The sequence below is a fragment of the Pezoporus wallicus genome, unplaced genomic scaffold (genome assembly GCF_028554395.1).
Source record: "Pezoporus wallicus isolate ANWC-B61680 ecotype Strahan unplaced genomic scaffold, APGP_CSIRO_Pwel_v1 contig_7505, whole genome shotgun sequence".
Taxonomy (NCBI): domain Eukaryota; kingdom Metazoa; phylum Chordata; class Aves; order Psittaciformes; family Psittacidae; genus Pezoporus; species Pezoporus wallicus.
The window spans coordinates 1,114,903-1,136,843 of NW_026638908.1; the positions used below are offsets into that span (position 1 = coordinate 1,114,903).

A 21,941-nucleotide genomic window follows, 5' to 3' on the forward strand; every position below is an offset into this window, starting at 1 on the left:
AGTGAAAACCAGAGACTAACATTAAAGCAGCAGGACACAGGACTCAGGAACAAGTGTTACAGATCCAGAAACAAGGATGGGGTGACTGATATTAAAAAAAAAAAAAAATGGGGAATATGGCTGGACAGAGTCCACAAACTCTTAACTGTAGTTTCATAAACACTTTAAGCCAATTATAATTCATCATGGCTACTGAAACAAGTGGTCCTGCACTCCCCATCCATAATTTCTTGTGCATGTCCAAGCATAAATTCTTATTTATACCAACATGAGCATTTATGTAGCTGGGATGTGAATCAGTTTGGGAAACTGATGCACATTAATCTGATCACAAAAACTACTAACTATGCTTAAAACTAAGTAGTTCCCATTAAACCTGATGCAGTCACTACGTAGCTCACAAGTGCTTGTATCGGCACAAAGAAGGAGGCAGCATGCAGGCAGAAATAAACGGAAGACCTTTTTTATGGTAGTAACAAGTTAATGAAAGCCAGTGAAACCACAGGACTGGAGGACATGTTCCTCTGCCAGCTGTAAGGCTCTGCTCGGAGTGCGTGCAGTGGCGACTAGCCACCTAGGGAATGATTCACATCCAGCTGCCTTGGGAATGACTCAAGGACTCAGTGAGTCAGAGTGGACAGAGCCCACTGCCTATTATATTCTCTGATACTATCTCACTGTCTCCTAGCAGGGACTCATTCATCTGTCCTCAGCCATCTGCTGCTGCTTGTCCCGTGCTTTACACTGTAAGCTCGTTGGGGCAGATAGTACTTTCTGTTCCTCACTTGGACGATGAAGTATTGCAATTCTGAACTATAGTGTTGATGCGCATTGATGTATATATATAGATGAAAAAAAAAAATGTTTTAAAACACCATAAAGCTGTCTGCAACAATGTGTTCTAGATACAAGAAATACTAATAGTGCCGGTAGTTAAATCTTTGCGCCCGCACACACACCCGCTCCACCCGGCAGACGCTGCCTCTCCTGTGTGGCACATAGCTCCACATGCCCTCCCCGGGCATTTCTACACGCATATAAATTATAACTTCTTACTTTCGGTCACACACACAGAGCTCCTGGAAGGGAAGGGGGAATGAGAATTCCGACTGGGCGCTCAGTTAAGCTTCCCCTTCACTAGCTAGCAATAGAGACAGCGCAAACGCAAGAGGCAGTAGATGCAGAGGGAGCGTTACAGCTTCGGCCCGAGAAGAGGCTTTATTCTCGGGCTTGCTTTTCGCTACGCGGTACTTGTTCCGGGGTTTGCTCCCATGTCATCTCTCGGCCATGTTCAGCCCTGCTCCCCCTCGCACCCCCACGGATCGCTCACTGCCGACCACAGTCCGCCCATCGCTCCCCGCATCCCAGCTCCGCACCCCGGGGACGACCCGTCCCCGTCGCGCCTGCCACACGGCGGCCCCGCGCGCTGCCTCAGCCCTGCCTCAACCCCGCCGCCGCCCGCGCTCCCTCTCCCGCTCCCGGCGGTCGGGTAGGCGGGCTGCAGTGGGCGGGGCCAGAGAAACCGGCATATGCCTCGACAGGCATCAAGATTCTCCAATGGAAAGCGGGGCACGGCGGGCCGGAGCGGCGGCAGCCCAATAGGCAAGCGCGATCCTACGTGATGTGGTTACCTGCGGAGTATAAAATGGGCTACATGCGCACTTAGTCCCTCGCTTACACAGTATGGCCGGCGACATTAGCTAGCGCTCGCTCAACGCTCTTCTCTGTAACAGGGGAACACACGGACTACAAGGAACCGAACCGCATCGCCTGCCCGCCCGCACCCCCGCTCGGACTGTAACCCTCTCACATACGCTCACGCCGCACCCGCCGCCGCGCACTCGGGTGGTTCTCGCTGGTTTAAAAAAAAAAAAATCCTGCTTATTATTTTTTTTTTTTATTTTTAATATTAAGCGAATCCCCTGGAAGGTGAAACCCGCCCGGGACGGACTGGGACCCGGCGGCGGCAGCGCAGCTCGTGCAGCAGCGGCAAACGGTAGCGGCCGGGGGCGGTAGTTTGGTTGTCGTTAATTTCTGTGGTTGTTGGTTGCCGAGTTGTTTCACCATGAAGGAGAACGGTGCACACTTCTTCGAAGGGACCGAGAAGCTGTTGGAGGTGTGGTTCGCCCGGCAGCAGCCCGCGCAGCAGGAGCCGCACCAGAGCAAGGGGTCCGGCGATCTTCGCACCATACCCAGGTCCGTTAACGGCTGGGGCGGGAGTAGCAGCGCTGCCCTTAGCAGCCGGCGGGCGGGAGGGGCCGTTGAATGGCCGGCGCACGCACGGTCCGGCCCGGGCGTGGCGGCGGCAGCGGTGCGGAGCTGGGTGTGGAGGTGGCGGGGGCTGGCGGCAGCGCTGACGGGAGGATGGTTCCGGGGTGGCTCGGCACAACCGGTGGTGGCGGCGGCGGCCGCGCGCGCGCGCGGCGGGTTCGGCCCCTGCGCGGCTGCCGGCTTCCTTACCCCTCCCTCAGTGACAGCCCCGTCCTCTCCTGTCCGCCGGCGCAAGGTCGCCGCAGCCGCTGGAGGGCAGGGGGTCACCTTCCGCTGCCCTCCAGAGACCACCCCCTCTCCCGCAGAGGCAAGGAGCTTTCCTTAGTCCCGACAGGGGCGGCGGCGGGGGGGCTGGGAGGGGGAAATGGCAGTGCCGGGGACGGCGTGGAAGCCATTCCGTGCCGCCACCTCGTGCAGCCCCGTGCGGTGCCTGCTGGCAACATGTGGCGGCGGGAAGAAGAGAGCCGGGCGTGTGCCGCGCAGGGCAGGAGTGTCTGCCGGGGGGGGGGGGTGGGGGGTGGGGGTGGCGGAGTGTCGCAGTGCTGCTGGCGGCCGGGGGCATCGCAGCGGCGCCCACCCCTCTGCACCAAGACCCCGCGCTCGCTGCGGCTCCGGGCAGCCGGCTGGTAGTGGCTGAGCCGTGGGTCTCCTCGCGATGGGGCCTCGCCCCGGCCGGCTTTGGGATGGGAAGGCAAGGCTTGGAAAATCGCCGCCCGTTGGGACCAGCTGTGCGGTACTGCGGGGAGTGGGGGATAGGAATCTCGTTCTCAGTTCATGAAAGCTGGAAGGGGGAAAAGGGAGATCCCTCTTTCTGTCGCGACGAGGATTGATGGTCCCCTCACGTGGCCGGTTTCGCAGCCGCTCTCGGCGCTGTGTAGCTGGACAGGTTCATGCAGCGGCCCTCACGTAGGGAGGGGGAAGCGGGCGGTACGCGGGAGCCCTTCTCGTGTCTTCCCCGCGGCGTGGCAGGCGGCGGAGGGATCCCCCCCTTTCCGGGAATCGCGGCTAGAGCCGCGGTTTACACGTGAGTGTCTTGGTTCCGCTCCCGGCTCGCGATGCCTGTTCCCCCATTGAGAAGGCCGGGCCAATGGGAGCGGAGCGCCGCGAGGGGGTGGGCCCGCGCCCGTCACCCAATGGGCATGTGAAGAATGCGCTGGCGCTTCTGCCGCCGCTCGGGGGGGCGGGGCAGGGCCGCGGCCCGTGCGGGCTCCCGTGCACACGTGTTCCGCGCTCGGCTCGCGCCGGCAGGGGCACTCCTCCCGCGGCGGAGCTGTGCTTCGGCGGCACTGCGAGCGCGCTGGTGCGGAGGCACCTGCCGGCAGGCGGCTCCTCCTCGGGACCCTGCCTGGCCACACCGGACTGAGGTGTCCTTGCCGTACGGGATCACCGGTACGGTGTTTTATACGGGGGCCGTCTGGAAACACTTGCAGTAATTACAGAATGGTTTGCGTCGGAAGGGACCTTAAAGGTCATCTGGTACTGACGCCCCCCTCCCGCCACGGGCAGGGACACCTCGCACTAGACCAAAGCGCTGTCTAGCCTGGCCTAGAACACTTCAGAGTCCCAAGTGTAGAGCTCCAGAAAAGTATGTTCTGGCGGAAGTGTCCAAAAAGGGTAGGAAGATCATAGCTGCAAGCTACAAAGCAAAGTTGGCTTATATAGCCTAGAACAGACCCAGACCTATGTACTGGTTTGTAGGGGTGATGGGATTGGTATGCAAATGTAATTAACTAACATAGTTGAAAAGAAAGACATAGGCTTGTCTTGTGCAGGGCAAATTTGAAGGTTATATTTACCTCGGTAGCTAACTATCAGCATAGTAAAGTGCTCAGCTTTTTCAGATTCCGAAAGGAGCTGGAGGATGTTTTCAGTGTGTCCAGATCTGATTGTGCATTACTATTACTTGCTGGTCTGGTCAGGTAGCTTGGAGGCAGCCTTGCTGTGATGTACTCAGTGTTTGGAACATGTTAATGATAGTAGTGTGCCTTTGAACGGAGATGCTTAGCATGTGCTATTTGTCTTTTCCTTTGGTGTTTCTCAGCAATTTTTCTGTTTACATATGTATAGAGTTAACTATCCAAAGATCTGAATTCCCAGTAGGCAGGTGCCTACTGCCTTTCCCCCATGTTGTGTGTGTGTATATATACACACACCACTAGCTCATGGGTAGCGGAGGCATCTGCTATGCCAGGAGCACTAAAGAATACGTTTGGCACTGACCTGTTGGTGTACTGAGGTAATTTTTTCATGTAACTTTCACATGTCTGATTTTAGACCTTTCTGAATAATGTGCTTAAGATGGAAATAATTAGATGTGATTATATAGTTCTTTTGAGATTTAGTGGTGTAGCAGATAATCACAGGGTAACAGCTTGTGCAGTCAATGATCAGGCAATCCCGGAAGACTATTGCAAATTCTAGCTGAAATATATGCTCATCTGAGTTATGTAAGCACTTCAGGTTTCATCTTGTTTTACTTGAAATGTGGAAGATGTCAAAAATACTCGTTTGACTTTGTGTTTATATACTGGAGCTTGAATATACAGATCCAGTTTAGAGATGGCGTTCTGCAGATGCTTTCCTCGTTGACACATTCATGCTTTCTGGTGTTCTGCCTGTGAGCTCAGGCTCATCTTTATGGAACTTCAGACTTAACTTCAAAACCTGCTCAAGAGCATTAAATGTAATTGCAAGGCAGGTATTGTGACAGTTTTTGCATGGTTTAGATATGGCTGTGAAGCTTTAACAGAGTACATACAAACTGCTAGCTGTGAAATGTGTTCTTTAACACAGTTTCAGAGTGGTGAACAAGCTTTGAAGGCCTCTGTGTTAACTGGTTCTTAATACAAGATATTAATTGAGGCTGTGTACTTTTTGGTAGGAAGCTGTGACATGTCTGAAAATGGCCGTTAACCTGTGTCCAGGAGCAATGATCAGTGACTCTGTATGAATGTTCTCTTTTGGAACACTGTCAGAATTAAATTATTATAGTTGATAGATGCAAATGAAAAAATAATGTGACAGCATAACCCTCTGCTAATTCTGTAAAGGTGATTGAATAAGCTGGTTCTGTTGAACTTGAAATCAAAGCTGAAATTGTAGAACAATAGCTAAATTGGAATCAAGTTCCAAACCAGTTGAGCTTGCCTTTTATATTGTAATACCTGCTTAGTAGTGAAATGTGAGCCATTCATCTACTGAATGACTAAGCTGGTGTTCAAACTTTAAAAAAAAAAAAAAAACAAAACCGTGTAGCCTGTGCTTGCTAAGAATTGGATATTTTAAAGTCTTTGCTGGATATCACCAGGAAAAAAAAAGGGAAAAAAGCTCAAGAACTGATTCGATTAAGTGTTTTTTCACTTGTTTGGGTTTTTTCCTCCTGTGGGGGCAAGCCTGCTTGCTAGAGAAGAGTTGGGGTAGGTGTCAAGTGTTTCAGAAGAGATCTATACTGTTTAAATACACTCAGTAAAGTTCTCAACTATAAACTTAAAAAGCATTGAGCGTAGGCTTTGCTGTTCAGGTGGGGGAATCATTTGCTAATCAGTTCTGTTAAAGGTTCTTGTGGTTGAAATAATGGCAAGCCCCAAAGATGTCTACCCTGCTTGTGCACAGAAGTGGAATGGAGTTAATGGTTTTGGTGGTGTCAAAATAATTTGCTTTAACTTCAGTACTTGTTCTCAACTGTGCTTTGTAAAGCATGTTTATTTTAAATAATAGCCTTGAACTATATATAAAAAAAGTTTGCTAAAATTAAGGAAAAAAACAGCCCACAAAATTATTGTGCCACAAGCCCTGGAATTCTGTGGTGAGTCAGTAGTCCATTCTGCTATCCCCACAGTAAAATAATCTGTGTATTCTTTGAGATGGTGTGCAACTGTGCATTTCCCATCTCAAGGTGTATCTGGAGCATACAGAAGTTTAAAACATAAGTTAATGATGCAAGTGTTAAAAGTCTGTATCTAAAGCATTCAACCCTGAAGAATACTCCGAAATTAAGCTTGTTTATGGACCTTTAGTGGGCTTTCTGTATGTCTAAATTATGTGGACATGCAGGAAACTGGAGAAAAAAGTGTGGTGATGAGCAAAAGGAAGTGATGGTGACATGAGATTCTCATCCTGCGCTACATGAAAACTTGCAAACACCAATACAGTCAAGCATCTGATAAGTTCTGTAAATACTTGCTTTGTACTGCACCCTGTAGCCTGAGTCAACTCAGTGCTGCAGTGCTGCTGCACCTCTAACCCTTCCTCCAGTCTAAATAACAGCAGTGTTGTTTGCTGTCTCAAACAGTGAATGTATAAGGAGACTGGGCCATGAGCCCTACTCTGCTCTTAATCCTGAGTGCTTTGGAGCAAAATAGTGTAGCACTGCTCTGTGTGGAGCCTGGGAAGATGGCAGGGTTGTGCCAGGAAAAGGGCTTCTGTCATTGTGCTTGCTAAACTTTCTTATGTGGAGGTGAAAGGTAGTCTGGAGCATGTAATGTAAGAATTCAGGCTTCTCATCATCAAAATTGATATTCATAAACTAGATTTCAGTGAACCAGTTCAAAATCAGAGGTAAAATGAGTGTGACTCAGTTGTAATTAATGCTTTCACACAAAGGAAGCAAACCCTTTTACACTCACTATTATTACTACTGATTGTGATACTGCTTGCAGGAAGTTAAGACTTCTGTTGACGGCTTTTTGGTTTTGTCCTACCTTACCACTGAAACTGCTAAAGAATTTGGTTAGTCACTTTGTCAAAAATTTGGTCCCTTAGTGAGACTCCATAAAGCATCCTATTGAAATATGTAGCTACTGGTGTATTCCTGAAAGGGATTTTCTAAAGGCTGTTTAGTCAGCCAGGAGGACAGAAAGATTTGAGACTTATGGTAGATACTTGCTGCCTTACAGTATGTTCCTTGTGGAAAAGATGACTTTCAAACTTGCCCTGAATCTTGTCTGTAAGTCTTGTGGAAGCCCTGATGTGCCTATTGGAGCTCATGCTTCCTTAAACATTTTGAGTGTCAGTGATATCCATTAAATATTTTTGGATGTAAAGCATGGAGTTGCCATTCCATATATACTGCTGTAACTGCAATAATAAAAGGCCTGCAACAGAAGTGTGCTGACTTTAAAGGACTGTCTGTGACGATCTTTGTGCCATTGCTGAAATATCTTGATGCCGTTTTGGAATTTTTGGGAACTTCTTAGTAGTTGGCTCAGGACCTTCTAGTTAAGGAACATTTTGGATGCAATTTTCCATTCAGATGCCTGTCTTTAATTCAAGATTAAGTGTGTGTCCCTGGAAGGTTTCTTAATTTAAAGATAAGGGAGATGCAGGCAGTCTTCCTATGTATCTATGTTCAGAGCATATAGAGGGTGTGTGGGTTTTGTGCACTCCACAGATACTGCTGAGGTAGAATTATCAAGTTGCCAGTGCCTTGTGTCTCCGGGTGTGGACATAGTTAAAGATAATCCATCTTATACAGCAATTTATAAACTCTGTTATAATTCTCATAGGAAATAATTCACATGCAGTTGTCTGCATGTGAATTACACGAAATACATGAGTTGCTAGGAGGTGTTTTAAAGAGCTTGTGGGTTTTGTGTAGTTGCTCTGTACTGTCATTTACCTGTTTCAGGATCCATGGAACTAATATTGCAACTGCCGACACTGATACTTAGCCAGCTTCCACATGCCTTGGCTACGTCTTCACTGCATTGTCAGTTTAGGCAAGGCATTGAGTTTGATTGCTCTGGACCGTGGCATTGGTAGGAATTTGCCTACTGAACTGCAGCCTGCTAATGAGGTAACTGATATATCTGGCTCCTAAAAAACTTAGTAGGTGAGGGAATAATAAGTTGCTCTGTTCTGCAGTTGAATGCTTGCTTTTAAAACTAGATCTTGCACTAAAGTACAAGATGAAAATGCTTATTGCTGTGATTACTATAGACCTGTCAGTTGTCTTGGTGAAAAGCTGCGCTAGAGTGTGTGTGCAGCTTGAGCTGTCTGCAAGAGTTTCAGAGGATTTAGTTCCTAAGAATTCCTGCCCTACTGCAGAATAGCTTTTCTTCCCATTCCCATGCTGTTCAGGCTGCCTTAGCAAGGTACTGTTACTGGGGTGGTGGGATGATATGCTTGTAGAAGCTGTTAATCACTGATAGGAAGAACTTACTGATGTAGTTCTTTATCTTGTTAAATTGCTGTTATTGCCTTCCCAGCTGGCCTGAAACAACAGTTTTGTGTTACTGCCTGATATACTAGACTCCTGTGTTAAGAACCTGTTCTACCCTTGAAGGTAAAGGCTCAGAATAGGCCAGTAACTTCCACTCAAAAGTATCATTCATCTGGCAAGGGAAATTTGATTCATGTCTTATTCCTCCTTTATTTCTCAGAAATATGAAATAAGGGAGCAAACATGATGGTTTTGAACTTGGTAGAGAGGGTTTGATTTCATGAAAAGCTCAAAGCATAGTTCCTGAAAATAAAATGCTTCTCTGTTCTGATAGGTTTCCTGTACTGACATACTTGGGTGGCAGTTTGCATGAAAATCATTTGCATTCTGGTAACAAGGCTGTGCCAGTATGGCACAGGTGTAAAGTAGATTGCTGAGCTTTGTTTTTCTCTTGCATGTTCTGCTGGTTAAGTATAGAGGAAGCAGCTTTCTACTATACAAATATGGACTGCTTTTCTACATTTGAGTAGATGTATTCCATTTTAATTTGGTGTTCTCTGAGCACGTGCAAACATTTCAGATGCACGCTTTGTCTGCTGGAGAAACTGTTTTGGCTTTTGGTAGGTGGCAGTTACTTGAAGTTTACAGTTTTGGAATGAAGTGTGACATAAGCCTACCTAACAGTGAGGAGTTGGTCACAAATGCATTTTTGGTTTGAGTTCCAGTGGATACAGATCTGCTACAGAACTTATTTAGCTACAAGTGATTTGTGCATCATTTTCTAGTATGCTTGGCTTTAGTATAGGAGAAAAGTTTCTAAAGTGTCCGGGATTGTTCTCATGTCTGGCTATGGGAAGTGATTTGGACATAGTAATAACCATTACTACATCCAAATGTCATTGAGAGGGGAATTTTGAAGAGCAGAAGCTCATGATAGCATTTTATTGAGAAACAGTCTCTTTGATGCTCTTTCTTCAGTTAGAGGCTTTGCTTGCCAGCTAAAATCAGTTATGAAATAAGTAGTAAAGTTATCAAGTATTTCCCAATTACTAACTTTTAGGATATTTTTCATTTGCTAAAATAAAATAGGATCAGCTGCAATACATGTACTGATAACTATTGAAATACTGTTTGTAAGGTGGATTTTCTTGTATCTACAGTAAGTGTGGATGGACATAGATTGTCTCTAGTAACAATTACACAGATTAAAGAAAAGGAAGAAATGCAAGAGTTAGAGTTCTGGTGAACTGTCTGCTTGATAGAAAGTAGTCCCAGATGTTCTTCCTTAGCTCAGCTTTAAACAATGGAAAATGTCAAATACTAAGGTCATCTTGTTTAAATAGATTATATTGAAATCAAATGCAATTTTCTGTGCTTAACCTTAAAATACGTAAGGTACAGGACGGCATCACTGCAAAACTTCTCCCAGGTCCCATCCTGGGTGCTGCAACCCGTTGTTAGCCTGTTACATGTCTGCTGATGAGTCAAGCCTGGTGTCTTTTATGTTTCTCAACTTGCAGGCTTTTTTTCCTAAATAGATCAAATTATGAACTTGCCCTTAATTTCTTTAAAGGTTCAACACATGAAGATGTAGCATACGCTTAGCTCTGGTTTCTGTAGTGAAATAGTAAAGAATTGAGCAAAGTTTTAAGAAACAAAGTCTTGGGCAACTGCAAATTTCAGCCGTAGTATCTAAATGCCAGCTGTAGTACTAACAAGTGTTAACTAGGGACTTTCTTAGGCTTTGGACTTAACATGCAATATTGTATTGTTGTTTGTGTGCTGTACTGATCCCTCATTGCTGGACTACTTGCACACCAGAATTGTTACATCTTTCTCTGCTAATATGTGACTGAAACTTAAATGAGCCATTTTCCTGAGGTGTCTGGATGGAACTGCTGCACTACAGTGATGCTTGTTTACAACTCGCTTGTCTGACTTGACTTGTCTGTCTTGACTCTCACTTGTCTGCATAATGGTAAGGTTTTGACTGACTAGGTAAGAAGCTTGTGAAGGCCAAGATGTATGCTCTTGCAAAGCTTAGATAGTTACATACCCATTGATTTATACAAGTACGAAATCAGATTTGTAGTAATGTACAAATGGGGTTACTGCAGCTCAGCATCAGGCAGTGCAAGGGAACTCTGCCTCATCTTCCATAAGTGCTATGTCAGACACTTAATGACAGATGAAATACCGCCCTTAGTGATGCTGGAGTGATTTGAACAAATTGACGCGTTACCTAATTCAGTTTATAGGAAGAGTATAATAGGATGTTAGAGGGAATATACTAAGGCTGGCCAACTTATGCAGGTGTGCTGTAGCTTACAGAGAAATCGATGTCCTTCAGTCCTCAGCAAAATAGCATGATTGTCTAGGAGCATTTAAAAAATAGGTGTAGTAGAAACTATTTCACTCTTCGCATTTTCCAGGTTTTTCAGAGATGAGAAGACACTTGCATTTTCATGTAAATTTGAGTATCAGAAACTGAGCTAAACTCAAGTCAGTGACATAAGTGTAGAGCTGAATGAATGTGTGGAACTTCAACTGAGCATTAAAAACAGGCTGTGTTTTTGGTTTTGTGGGGTGTTGCGTGGAGTTTTTTGGGGTTGTTGGGGCTTTTTGGTGGTTTTTTTTTCTTTGTTTTGTTTGTTTTTAATGACATGCAGGTTCAAGTGGTCTGGGCTGCTATGTTTGTAGTTGCAGAAAAGTATTTCATCAAGGTTCACTAACTGGGGAGGTAGGGAAAACCTGACTTTGATTTGAAGTATCTGGTTATATCACTGAGTTCAGAAACTTATTCAGCTTGACACTTAATCCTGAGGGATGTTAAGATGTGTAGGATTCTCTTAAACACATTTTTAATAGCTTCAGTCTTGAGTAAAAGGAGGCCAGAGCGCAAGTCTCATTTAAGTATATTGTGGTTGACTTCTGTATAAATATCCTGGTTTAGTGTAACATACACTTTCAAGGGTAAGAGACTTAAGTATTACTGAAGGTACAGAATTTAGTTTCAAGAGGCATTCTTTAAGTGAGGGAGAAATTAAGACATTTGTTGGGGTGTTTAGAGAAGCAAAGAACATATGGATATTTTACCTGTATGTACAGCAGAATCTGAAACTTCAATTTTGTAAACTGACCAGTTTTCCAAGGGGAAAAATGGTGGCTGCTGGTGGAACTCTTCTGATAGAATTAATAGCGAGTGCTCTGTCCTGAAATACAGCTACAGTGCTTTTGTAGTGTCAAAGGGAGACAGACCTACTTCTGAGGAAGGATTAGACTGACAGTTACATGGGCAGCTGAGCTAATCTAATAGTTTGCTTGGTGATGAAAGAAATAGCAGTTTTGTGCTACTAGCTGCAATGGGTCCTGTATTTGTTCCAGCCCTGATGGGCAGCTTTGTTTTAAGCTGGGTTACTAAATGTCTTGGCTCATGACAGGTCTGAGCATAAGAGCCATCACAAACCTGCGGGTGGAGTGTGCTGTGGGAAGGGAGGGATGGGAGAAGTAGGGCAGCTGGCAGCCTGTAATTTTGCAAGTTGAGGAAGCTGTATCTGTTCCTGTCTGCTTTATAGCAAATTCTGCTATGTTTGATTCTACTGATCTGGTGTAGATACAAGACTGTAGTGACAACCAAACTTACTCCCCACCCCACCCAAGTCTGTCATTCCTCATGAGTACTTGGAAGTGTTTGGGCTTAATTTGAGCCCTTTGATTTTGATTTTTTTTTTTTTTAATAAAATTCCCTGTAGAATGAGTAATTGCATTGAAATCCTGAATTCCTACCACAAGACTGAAGTCTAGCACTGTAGCTTCAACTTGCACTATATGAAAACAGTTCCGTTTATTTCCTTGTCAGTGTAGTACTGCAAACTATATGCTACAAGTATTCTATATTTTCTACAGAGAAAGAATTCTGTGGTGCTGATTGATCAAAGAGGAATTCAGGTCATTAAGATAATTTAATTGAAAACCAGCCCTAAAAAAACTATGAACTTGACTCTAAGCTGGGCACACTAAACATGTTAACTTGCTGATTTATTACTCTGGTAGCTGCCAGTGGCTATTGTGATTAAAGTACATGGACATTCAACCTAAAGCATGCCTTAAGTTACAGCAATGAATTCTGTCTTAGTACATATGGGATGCAGGATTGAAGGTTATCCTGATTTGCCTAATTTGGTGCTTGGGATTGCAGTTGGACAATTGTCCTTGTGTAGCAGATTACCCTAACAGATCTTGAGCCAAGAATTCGATATTACTGTATTGTGGTACAGTTCCTATATAAAAAGTCTTTGCCTTTCATGCTCTCAGATCCAGCAACTCAAGACAAGAGCTGCAGCCTTGTTTTAGGCTATACTTTTCACCCAGGGTTCCACAAAGCTTCAGTTTGTTTAATAGTTTTTTTTTGTGTTCTTCTATAATTTCTTTATAGGATTGAGTGGGACAAACTTCTGGAGAATGTGCATTGTTTGATCATAAGTGTGACAAAAACTGACAAGCAGGAAGCTTATGTACTCAGGTAAGCCTCTAGTTTATTCTTTCAGTCTCCAAGAGGTAAAAAGTTAAAGATGTTGTATGGGATCCACTTGCCTGAGAATCCAGCCTTGGGTGAAGATCCTGTTCTTTGTGACTACAATTTGTAGGGGTCTGCTAAGCATTGTGCTGCCATGCTTCTGTTCAGTAGTGGAAATGTTTTCATAGTTATCATAGAATCACAGAATGGTTAGGGTTGGGAAGGACCTTAAGATCATCTAATTCCAAGCTCCTCTGCCATGGGCAGGGACACCTCACACTAAACCATGCCACCCAAGGCTCCGTCCAACCTGGCCTTGAACACTGCCAGGGATGGAGCATTTACTGCTTCTTTGGGCAACCCATTCCAGTGCCTCACCACCCTCACAGGAAAGAATTTCCTCCTTATATCCAATCTAAACTTCCCCTGTTTAAGTTGGAACCCATTCCCCCTTGTCCTACCACTATGGTCCCTAATGAAGAGTCCCTCCCCAGCATCCTTGTAGGACCCCTCAGATACTGGAAGGCTGCAATGAGGTCTCCACGCAGCCTTCTCTTCTCCAGGCTGAACTGTCCCAACTTTCTCAGCCTGTCTTCATAAAGGAAGTGCTCCAGTCCCCCGATCAACCTTGCAGTCCTCCTCTGGACTTGCTCAAACAGCTCCATGTCCTTATGTTGGGGACACCAGAACTGTACATGGTGAGACCTCCAAGTCCTCACTTGAGCACTCCAAGTCTCATGAGAGCAAAGTTTTTGTATTTTTTTTTGTATTTTTTTATTTAGCTAATGAGTAAGGACACAGCCATGGTATTTCTGCACTTGATCACTGAATTTTGTCCAGAGATAAGTAAGTCTCCCCAGTTAAAGAGGTTTAGGATTGCTTCAGCAAAATAGTGCATGTCATTTTTGGATCGGCAAAAACTGTGCCAGCAGATTGGCTTTAACCCCAGACAGTGCAGTCAGGGGGAACAGCTCCTGCAGCTGAGCTAAGGACACCTGTGAAAATGTAGCTTCTTCAAAATCCTGGAGGTTTTGTGCTGTTCAGCAGTTAGTTGTAAGGATGCCACTTTTGATACGTGTTTTTCATCGTGCAGAACACTTTCATACTTTTTCTACATGAACTTCACAGACACAGTTACATTTTCTGCTTTACTTCAGATTACAAAACTGAAGCTTTTGTACTCTGAAGGACTGTCTTGAGGGCAAGGTTGGGCTAAGCAAGCTAGTCCAAGGAACTGTGCTGAAGTCTTGATTCCACAAGCTTTGTATATTTGAAATAAAATTCTGAAATGAATGTAATTTGTTACAACTATGTGCTGGATAAAATAGAACCTTCAAATTCTTAAATTCGGTTTGGAATGCTGTTTAAGCTGGACTTGTATTCCCATTGCTCAGTTATTTGGTGAGAAGATACTTGTTACACACGTGTAAATGTTCTGGATGTAGTATCTATGCCTGTCTCCAGTTCAGTGGGACTGTAGTTAAGTATCTGACTTATGGTTTATGTATAGTTCACTTCTGAAGCTTATGTATAAAGCATATCCTATAGCTATGACTATACTTTCATTATGAGTCTTCCTGTTCTTGTGGATAGGTGCTGATTTACCACTTTTCAGGAGAAGGTGCAGGCAGGTTATGAAATTAGGGCTTTTGCCTTTTTTGAGTTCATGTTTTCAGAGGCTTTATTTCACCCAAGTAAGTCAGATTTCAAGCTTGACTCTGTGTCTTGGTTAAGAAGTTAAATAGAATGTCTGTTGTGTACCTGCTTCACAGCATGTTTGTAATTCCTTGAATAGATTGAGGATATGTAACACATGTAGTACCTCTCTTCTTGAAATGTGGTTGCTGTGCAGTATCACACTTGCTGCAGGTATTTGTTCCAGGAAACCATGAACAGCTCTCAAATGTTAACTGAAGTGTCTTGGTTTGATCCATTTGCCAAGCTTGTTTATGTACTGTATGCTGAATTCACTTACAGTAATGCATTTGGTTGGGATGAGAAGCAAGATCTAACTAGTGTCTCCAGGCTTTTATGTAGAGCACTTAATATATTTTTAACACACCTTTTTTTTTTTTTACAGTGAGAGTAGCATGTTTGTCTCCAAGAGACGTTTCATTTTGAAGACGTGTGGTACCACCCTCTTACTGCAAGCACTGGTTCCCCTGTTGGAGCTTGCTAGGGAGTACAGTGGGTTTGACTCAATTCAGGTGAGGTGTCAGAAATGCTTCATCTTCCTTAGAATGTACAAAGCTTTTTATGAGTATTCCAAATTCACTGATTTTATTAAATATTCTGAAACTTTGTCATTTATGCTTCCCATAATGGGAAAATTGAAGTTTAAGATTGCTTACTTTGCTGTAGTATTTGGCCTTCTATTTTCCTCTTAAAGGATGCTAACTTACAAGTGCTATTGTGCTGAGTTAAGGTTACTTAAGGGTGAAAGACTTCCATGTCTGTGTTGTCGGTGCTGAAGTAACGGACATTTTCTTGTGGGAAAACAGATTTGGAGGTGTTTCCGGAGGCTTAGAAATTAAGCTAAGAATAACCATATGCCTCTGAAATAGAAATACAGGTAGCAGTGTTTTGACAATGAAAGCTTAGGATCTGTGAAAGCTAAGTGCTTGCGTTTTTCTAGATCTTCATATTCAAGATGGATGGGTATGTTCAGTAGTTGTGATGATGCACTTGTTTTTTTCCTTCTTTTTTCAGAGCTTCTTTTATTCACGTAAGAATTTCATGAAGCCTTCCCACCAGGAGTACCCACATAGGAATTTCCAGGAAGAAGTCGAGTTTCTTAATGAAATTTTCCCAAGTAAGTTCATGAAACTTAAGCAATATTGCGCAGCTTGTATGAAGTGTTGGTGTGAAGTGGGAAGTGACACATACAGACTGCCAGGCCATTCATTCCTCAGTCCTTGCGGTTCTGCAGCCAGTACAAGCTTGAGCTGCATAAAAATCAAAAGCTGTAAATACTTACTTTCTGCATTTCTGACACTTAACTTGCCAAGATCAAAATCTAAATCCTACAAAACTTGACAGTCAGTACCTTGTCTTAACTGAAGTCTGAAGACTTCCAAATGGAGTGTAGTAAGTCAGTTTGCAGAATCCAGCTCTTACTGGATTATATAATGCCCCATTAAAAAGGTAGGATGGTAATTTAAGGCAACTAATATGCTGAAGAAAAAAGTCAGCTTTTCTCAGGGAAGCCACTCATGAAAGACTGAATTTAAACATTTTATACAATGTAAAGCTTACAAGAATAACACTGAATTTTAACTGACAGAGAAGCTTTCTCAAGGAACATAAATGCTGTAGTACTTGCCCGAGTTATTTTGAAAATAAATGGTAGTCATAAATTCATTAAATAGATGCTTAAGAGTGCCAGGGCTTCTGTCCATGCAAAGCCAAAGCTGTCATCTGAATTTCCTGGTAGTAGACTCTGAACTAGGGTGCCCAGGCCACCTTCTGGGGGAGCCTGTTTTCCTGATTATCGGCTTTACATTCCTAAAGTTAAATGCCTGGTTATTTGATGGAGAGGCTGACTGTATCAGTGCACTGTTAGTGTTCTGCAGAAGACTTCTGTCTTTATGGAAAAGGTTAGCTTAATTTCATATTTAAAGGATTAGTTGTTGTGCATTAACTGGAGACTTTTTTCCTTGTCTAGATGGAGCAGCTTATTGCATGGGGCGTATGAATTCTGATTGCTGGTATGTATGTGGAGATTTTGAAATCTTTGGGCCTTACAGTAGAACTTGGTGCTGCTAGTATTTATTACATACATGATCTGTATTTTATGCAGGTACCTGTACACCCTGGATTTCCCAGAGAGTCGGATATCCAATCAGCCTGATCAGACACTGGAAATTCTGATGAGTGAGCTTGACCCAGTAGTTATGGACCAGTTCTACATGAAAGATGGTGTTACTGCAAATGATGTCACTCGTGTATGTTCACTTGAAAACTAAGCATTTGGGGGGAAATGTGGCAATAAAACATTTCACCATTCAATACAAGGTTTATTTTTGGGGTAGAAAAGATGCTGTAGAAAATGTTAGATTGCTGTTTTGGGGATTTAATTTAAATCTAGAATGTTTTGGGGAGTATAATTTTAACATTTTCAATGCCCCTGCTTTTAATCTGTTGAGAGGAGCAACTTGCAGTGCTTTGCATGATTGGAAGCTTGTCTTCTGGAAAATGGAGAAGTAGAACTAAAACCACGATTGAGTAACTGTTGCTGAAGGATGGAGATTAGGAGGAGTAAGACTTAAACTGAAGATAATGAATGCCATGGGAATCTATGCGTCAGAGTTAAGGTTAAATTCTGGAGCCATTTGGCCAGGGAGGGTTAAAGTCTAGGTGTAACTTGATGGTTTTGCTTCATTTTTCCAATGGGAAGGTCCTGTGACATAAACAGGTTTCTCTGACAAGTACATTGACTTGATCTTAGGCTTTGTTTCTCATACTGTATTTGCTATTGAGATTTGGCTGTAGCTCAGCTACCATGTGGAGAATCAAAGTGCTTGGGATTGTACTTCATTCTAAAGAAATATGTTGTTACTCTGGAGTAAATGGTAACAGCCTTCACTTTGTGGATACTGGTTGAACAGGAGCTCCATTTTCCATTTTAGTTGAAGAAGCAACTAAACCATGCCATTTTAGAATCCTGAGCTGTTCCCTCGTCTTGGAGGTATGCAGCTTGGTTCAGTGGGAGGCAGTGTATCTGATAGCTTGCATGCAGCTTGTCAGTCACTTAGTAAGTGGCAGGGTGCAAAACAAGTTCATCTACAGTGGTACACATTATCAGACTGACTTGTTACTGGGAGACTTCTGGTGTCCTGTTACCTAAATTGTTTGTCCTGCCTTTGATTTAAATCTAAACAAATGTAAGGGTGTATAATAAACTAAATGGTGTAATTTTAATTTCTATTTCAGATGAGTGGAATTCGTGACCTGATACCAGGTTCTGTTATTGATGCTACAATGTTCAATCCTTGTGGGTATTCAATGAATGGGATGAAATCAGATGTAAGTTTCACACTTAGGGATAATGAATGTTAAAATAAATAGTTACTATTTGGTAATTTATTTTTTTTTCTTTCCAGGGAACTTACTGGACTATTCACATCACTCCAGAACCAGAGTTTTCTTATGTTAGTTTTGAAACAAACATAAGTCAGACCTCTTATGATGATCTGATTAGAAAAGTTGTAGAGGTTTTCAAGCCAGGAAAATTTGTGACAACCCTCTTTGTTAATCAGGTGAGGTTTTTTACATTAGGTGGTCAGACCCTGAAATGCACAGATGCAAACAAAGCAAGGGTAGAGTTTGTTTGGGTTTTTTTACTGGAGCATGAATAGTTTACAGTTTATCTCTGTTTGCATGGTAGTTTCTTTGGAAAGTAGAAATATTCTTCAGTATTGCTTTGGTATATACTAAATCTGATCTCCAGGAAACTTAAGGAAATGCTAATATGGGGCAGCCCAATCTCAGTGCTCTAATGACTTCCTGTGCAGTTCTGTATAGGCATAATTTCTTGCTTCGGTATTTTTCTGGATTTGGCTTCAGCTGTCAGTTGTACTATGGTGATGTTGCCAGCTAGTCACAGAATCCTAGGTTGGTTATGGTTGGAAGGGACCTTAAAGATCATCTAGTTCCTACCCCCTGCCATCAGCAGGGGACCTTCCACTAGACCAGGTTGCTCAAAGCCCTGTCCAGCCTGGCCTGAACACTGCCAGGGGTGGGGCAGGCACAGCTTCTATGGGCAACCAGTGCCAGTGCCTCACCACCCATGCAGTAAAGAACTTCTTCCTTATCTCTAAATCTACACTCTCAGTTTAAAACCATTGCCCCGTTGTTCTGTCACTACATGACTCTGTAAAAGGCTCTCCGGCTTTTCTGTAGGCACTGGAAGGCTGCTGTAAGATCTCCCTGGAGTATCACAAGAACCACATGTAAAATACATGCATTTACTATGTCTAAATGCTAAGTTTACAAAAGTGACGTTTTCATTCTTTTGTTTTTTAGAGCTCTAAATGTCGTACAGTGTTCTCTTCTGCCCAGAAGATTGAAGGGTTTAAACGTCTTGATCACCAGATTGCCCAATTCAGTGATTACAACTTCGTCTTTACCAGTTTCACAAAAAATCGCCAGCAACAGCATAGTTGATTAAGAATGAAGAAAAAGCGCAAAAAGAAATCCCATATAGAAGGTGGTGGTTGCTTTCTAGTTAATGATTCAGGGGGCCACGCTTTCCACTCCCACCACCTTGTAGCTGTGGAAAGCCCTAGGTGTAATCATAGTATAACCATTTTGAATTGTATGCATTATTATATCAAGGAGTTAGATATCTTGCATGAATGCTCTCTTCTGTGTTTAGGTACTCTATGCCACTCTTGCTGTGAAATTGAAGTGCATGTAGAAAAATCTTACTGTATGAAACTTTACAACACTTGTAAAAATGATTCAGGTAGAATTGCACACAGTATAGTTTTTCTCCAGGTATCACCAAAAATTCCCCACAGACAAGGCTTTCGTCCTCATTAGGCTTTAGCCTCCACCTGCTCACTGGGGACAGTTCTCTGTTAAATCGTCACTCTTTTTTCGTTTATGTTACGATTTCAGTCTAAAACAGTTTTTGACAAACTTTTATGATTTCTAATGAAACTGATTCCTCACTAACATGTCCATGTTTGGAAAATTCTTAAAACATTTACAAATAGTTTTGCTACTACAAGTGGTGGCTCATTTATTTTTAAATCGGACTGACTTTTCATGCTCTAATAAAGCTTAAAGGAATTTGCTCAGCTGTATTGCAGCACTGGGCTAATGCACTGGTCTTTCACCTTTAGAAACTTGGGTCTTGGTACTAATGCTGGTAAAATTTCGTCTTACCTTAATGCCTCTTTATCTGTCCACATCCCTGAGTGTCACACTACTACACAACGGCAGAATTCGAAGAAGGTCCAAGGCTTGAGAGGGGAAATGCTGAGTCAGGCTGTAAGTGCTTTGGTGTAGTTGTGTGACAGCTCTGCAAAGTGCAAGCTCATTTTGGCACCAGACATTTTCTTTCCTAATCACCAGTTATGTCAGACTAAGAGGCTGGTGCTTTTGGGTGCTGGCAGGTAGATCTAATGAAGGAGCGGGATTTGCCAGTCTGGATGTGTTGATTGATTTGGATTACTCTCGGTAAAACCTGTGACCTACCACTTCTGACTGTAAAGAGTGCTTCTAAACTGGTCCAGTGTCACTTCATTTTGTTGTTCAAAGCAAAGCTAATGCCTCTATCTTGTGACAGTCCTGTGACATTGTTGTGCATGTGACTTATGTTGTATTTGAGTGTTGTGACTTCATCTGTTTTTTTCCTCCTAACTACTAAGGTGGTTCCTCTTACGGTGACTTGAGGGCATTAAAGTGAAGGCATAGAACAAGAACTGTCTGGGACACCTGGACAGAAGTGAAGTAGAATGCTATTCATAGAGCATGAATAAGTATAATTCAAAGTCACTTTAATGGTATTGACTAAAATACAGGCTTGAAAGAGGTGGCACACTTTCAGCTATGTTTGCAAATACTGGGATTTTAACAGCTGTGAGACCAGCATGTTAACTACAAAATTGAGATTATTTTTTTACCCCTCTTGTCCTAGTGACGTTTTGACTTTCTCTGGTTTGACACAATGGTTGTTTTTTGGGTTTTTGTTTTCCTTCCATATTTATAAATGAAGCACTTTTCCAGTGCTTCTAAACTAAAGTCTACTTGGTTAGAAATCGAGTGGTTGGAACAGCTTGATTTTTTTTTTTTAAATATATTGTTGATGTTCTTTACCAATGTTATGGATTACATGCTGTAAATGGCACTAATGCTTTTTGGTGTTAATATTGAGGACCAATATTTCAGTGGTTTTTTTTTTGTTTGTTTTTTTTTTTAATGTTGTCCCAACTGACCTGACATTTGTTGGCTTGAGGTCCTTTAAGAAGACTGAAGATCCCTTTTCAAGTAATACTGAAGTAGACAATTTACAGATAGAAGCATAAGCCTAAGCTATAAAAATGAAAGCTGTTGAATGGATTATTGAACTATCTAGGGTGATCAGGATGGGGGGAGTATGGTGTTTATAATTTCTGTGGTGTTAGACTTTGATCATTTAAAAATATCTGTACCACAACTTAATGCTTCAATAAAAGTTCGCTTAAATTGTTTGTAGTGATGATCCAGCAATTCTACTCTTCACGCTTCATGCTTTTTGCTACCAGATAGTTTAATTCTGAATTAATTTGTGCTTGTCCTAAATTACTTTAAATTTACTTTGCCCTTGTAGGGAATGCATCTCAATGGTGAGCATAGCAGTAGTTAAATGAGACAGGATGTTAAAGGAAGCAAAATGAAAATGATGCCGTTATTGAGGCTAAAAATATTTGCCTAAATGAACACCTGAAAACTTTAGATTTGGTGTCTTCATCTAACCTGCATTTTTTTTCCTTCAACATTAAAAACATTGAACACTTAAAATCCTTCTGAAGTAGGATAACTCTTTTCTTCTACTGGTCTTAAATAACAACTCTCGCCTATATCTATGGTACTTAAGTTTAGACTGACTTGGAGAGTTCAAGGTGAAGCTTGTCTCTTAAGTTGACAGAAGTATCTAATCTGGATAGTAAACTAGACAAGAAGCTAGTGGCTAGGAATGTCAGTGCTAAGCAGATGCAACCAACAAGACCTCATCAGTTCCATGTGATCAGTCTTGCAGGAAAAACACCTGCAGTTCAACCATCTCTGCAAAGCTCTAGCAATGGTGATATCCCCAAAGTCACACAAATACGGAAAACTTGCGTTGCTGTTGAAGGCCTAATGCCTTTAAATTGCTAGTTTCTGGGTACAGGTTTCATTAGTTTCACAGAACCTATTCTGTGATGCTAGACTTCTCTAGCAATTGCTTATTAAACAGTTAAATCCTATTTATTTCAAGTAACACTCTTGAAAAAGCCTGGGTCCTCT

The 21,941-nt window shown here is 42.9% G+C and overlaps 1 protein-coding gene across 1 annotated transcript; it reads left to right on the forward strand.

The window, feature by feature from the left end:
• The first annotated feature begins 1,655 nt into the window (after positions 1-1,655).
• On the forward strand, positions 1,656-21,145 carry AMD1 (adenosylmethionine decarboxylase 1). Its single transcript, XM_057413170.1, has 9 exons — positions 1,656-2,196; positions 12,867-12,953; positions 15,028-15,154; positions 15,657-15,759; positions 16,612-16,654; positions 16,747-16,891; positions 17,880-17,972; positions 18,050-18,205; positions 18,972-21,145. The coding sequence occupies exons 1-9, from the start codon at positions 2,066-2,068 to the stop codon at positions 19,110-19,112; spliced, it is 1,026 nt and encodes a 341-aa protein (XP_057269153.1). The 5' UTR covers positions 1,656-2,065; the 3' UTR covers positions 19,113-21,145.
• The last annotated feature ends 796 nt before the right edge of the window (positions 21,146-21,941 follow it).

Coding starts and splice junctions, on each gene's coding strand:
- AMD1 (XM_057413170.1), top strand. CDS start 2,066: ATGAAGGAGAACGGTGCACACTTCTTCGAAGGGACCGAGAAGCTGTTG. Junction 2,197..12,866: donor GATCTTCGCACCATACCCAG/GTCCGTTAACGG, acceptor ATTTCTTTATAG/GATTGAGTGGGACAAACTTC. Junction 15,760..16,611: donor TCTTAATGAAATTTTCCCAA/GTAAGTTCATGA, acceptor TTCCTTGTCTAG/ATGGAGCAGCTTATTGCATG.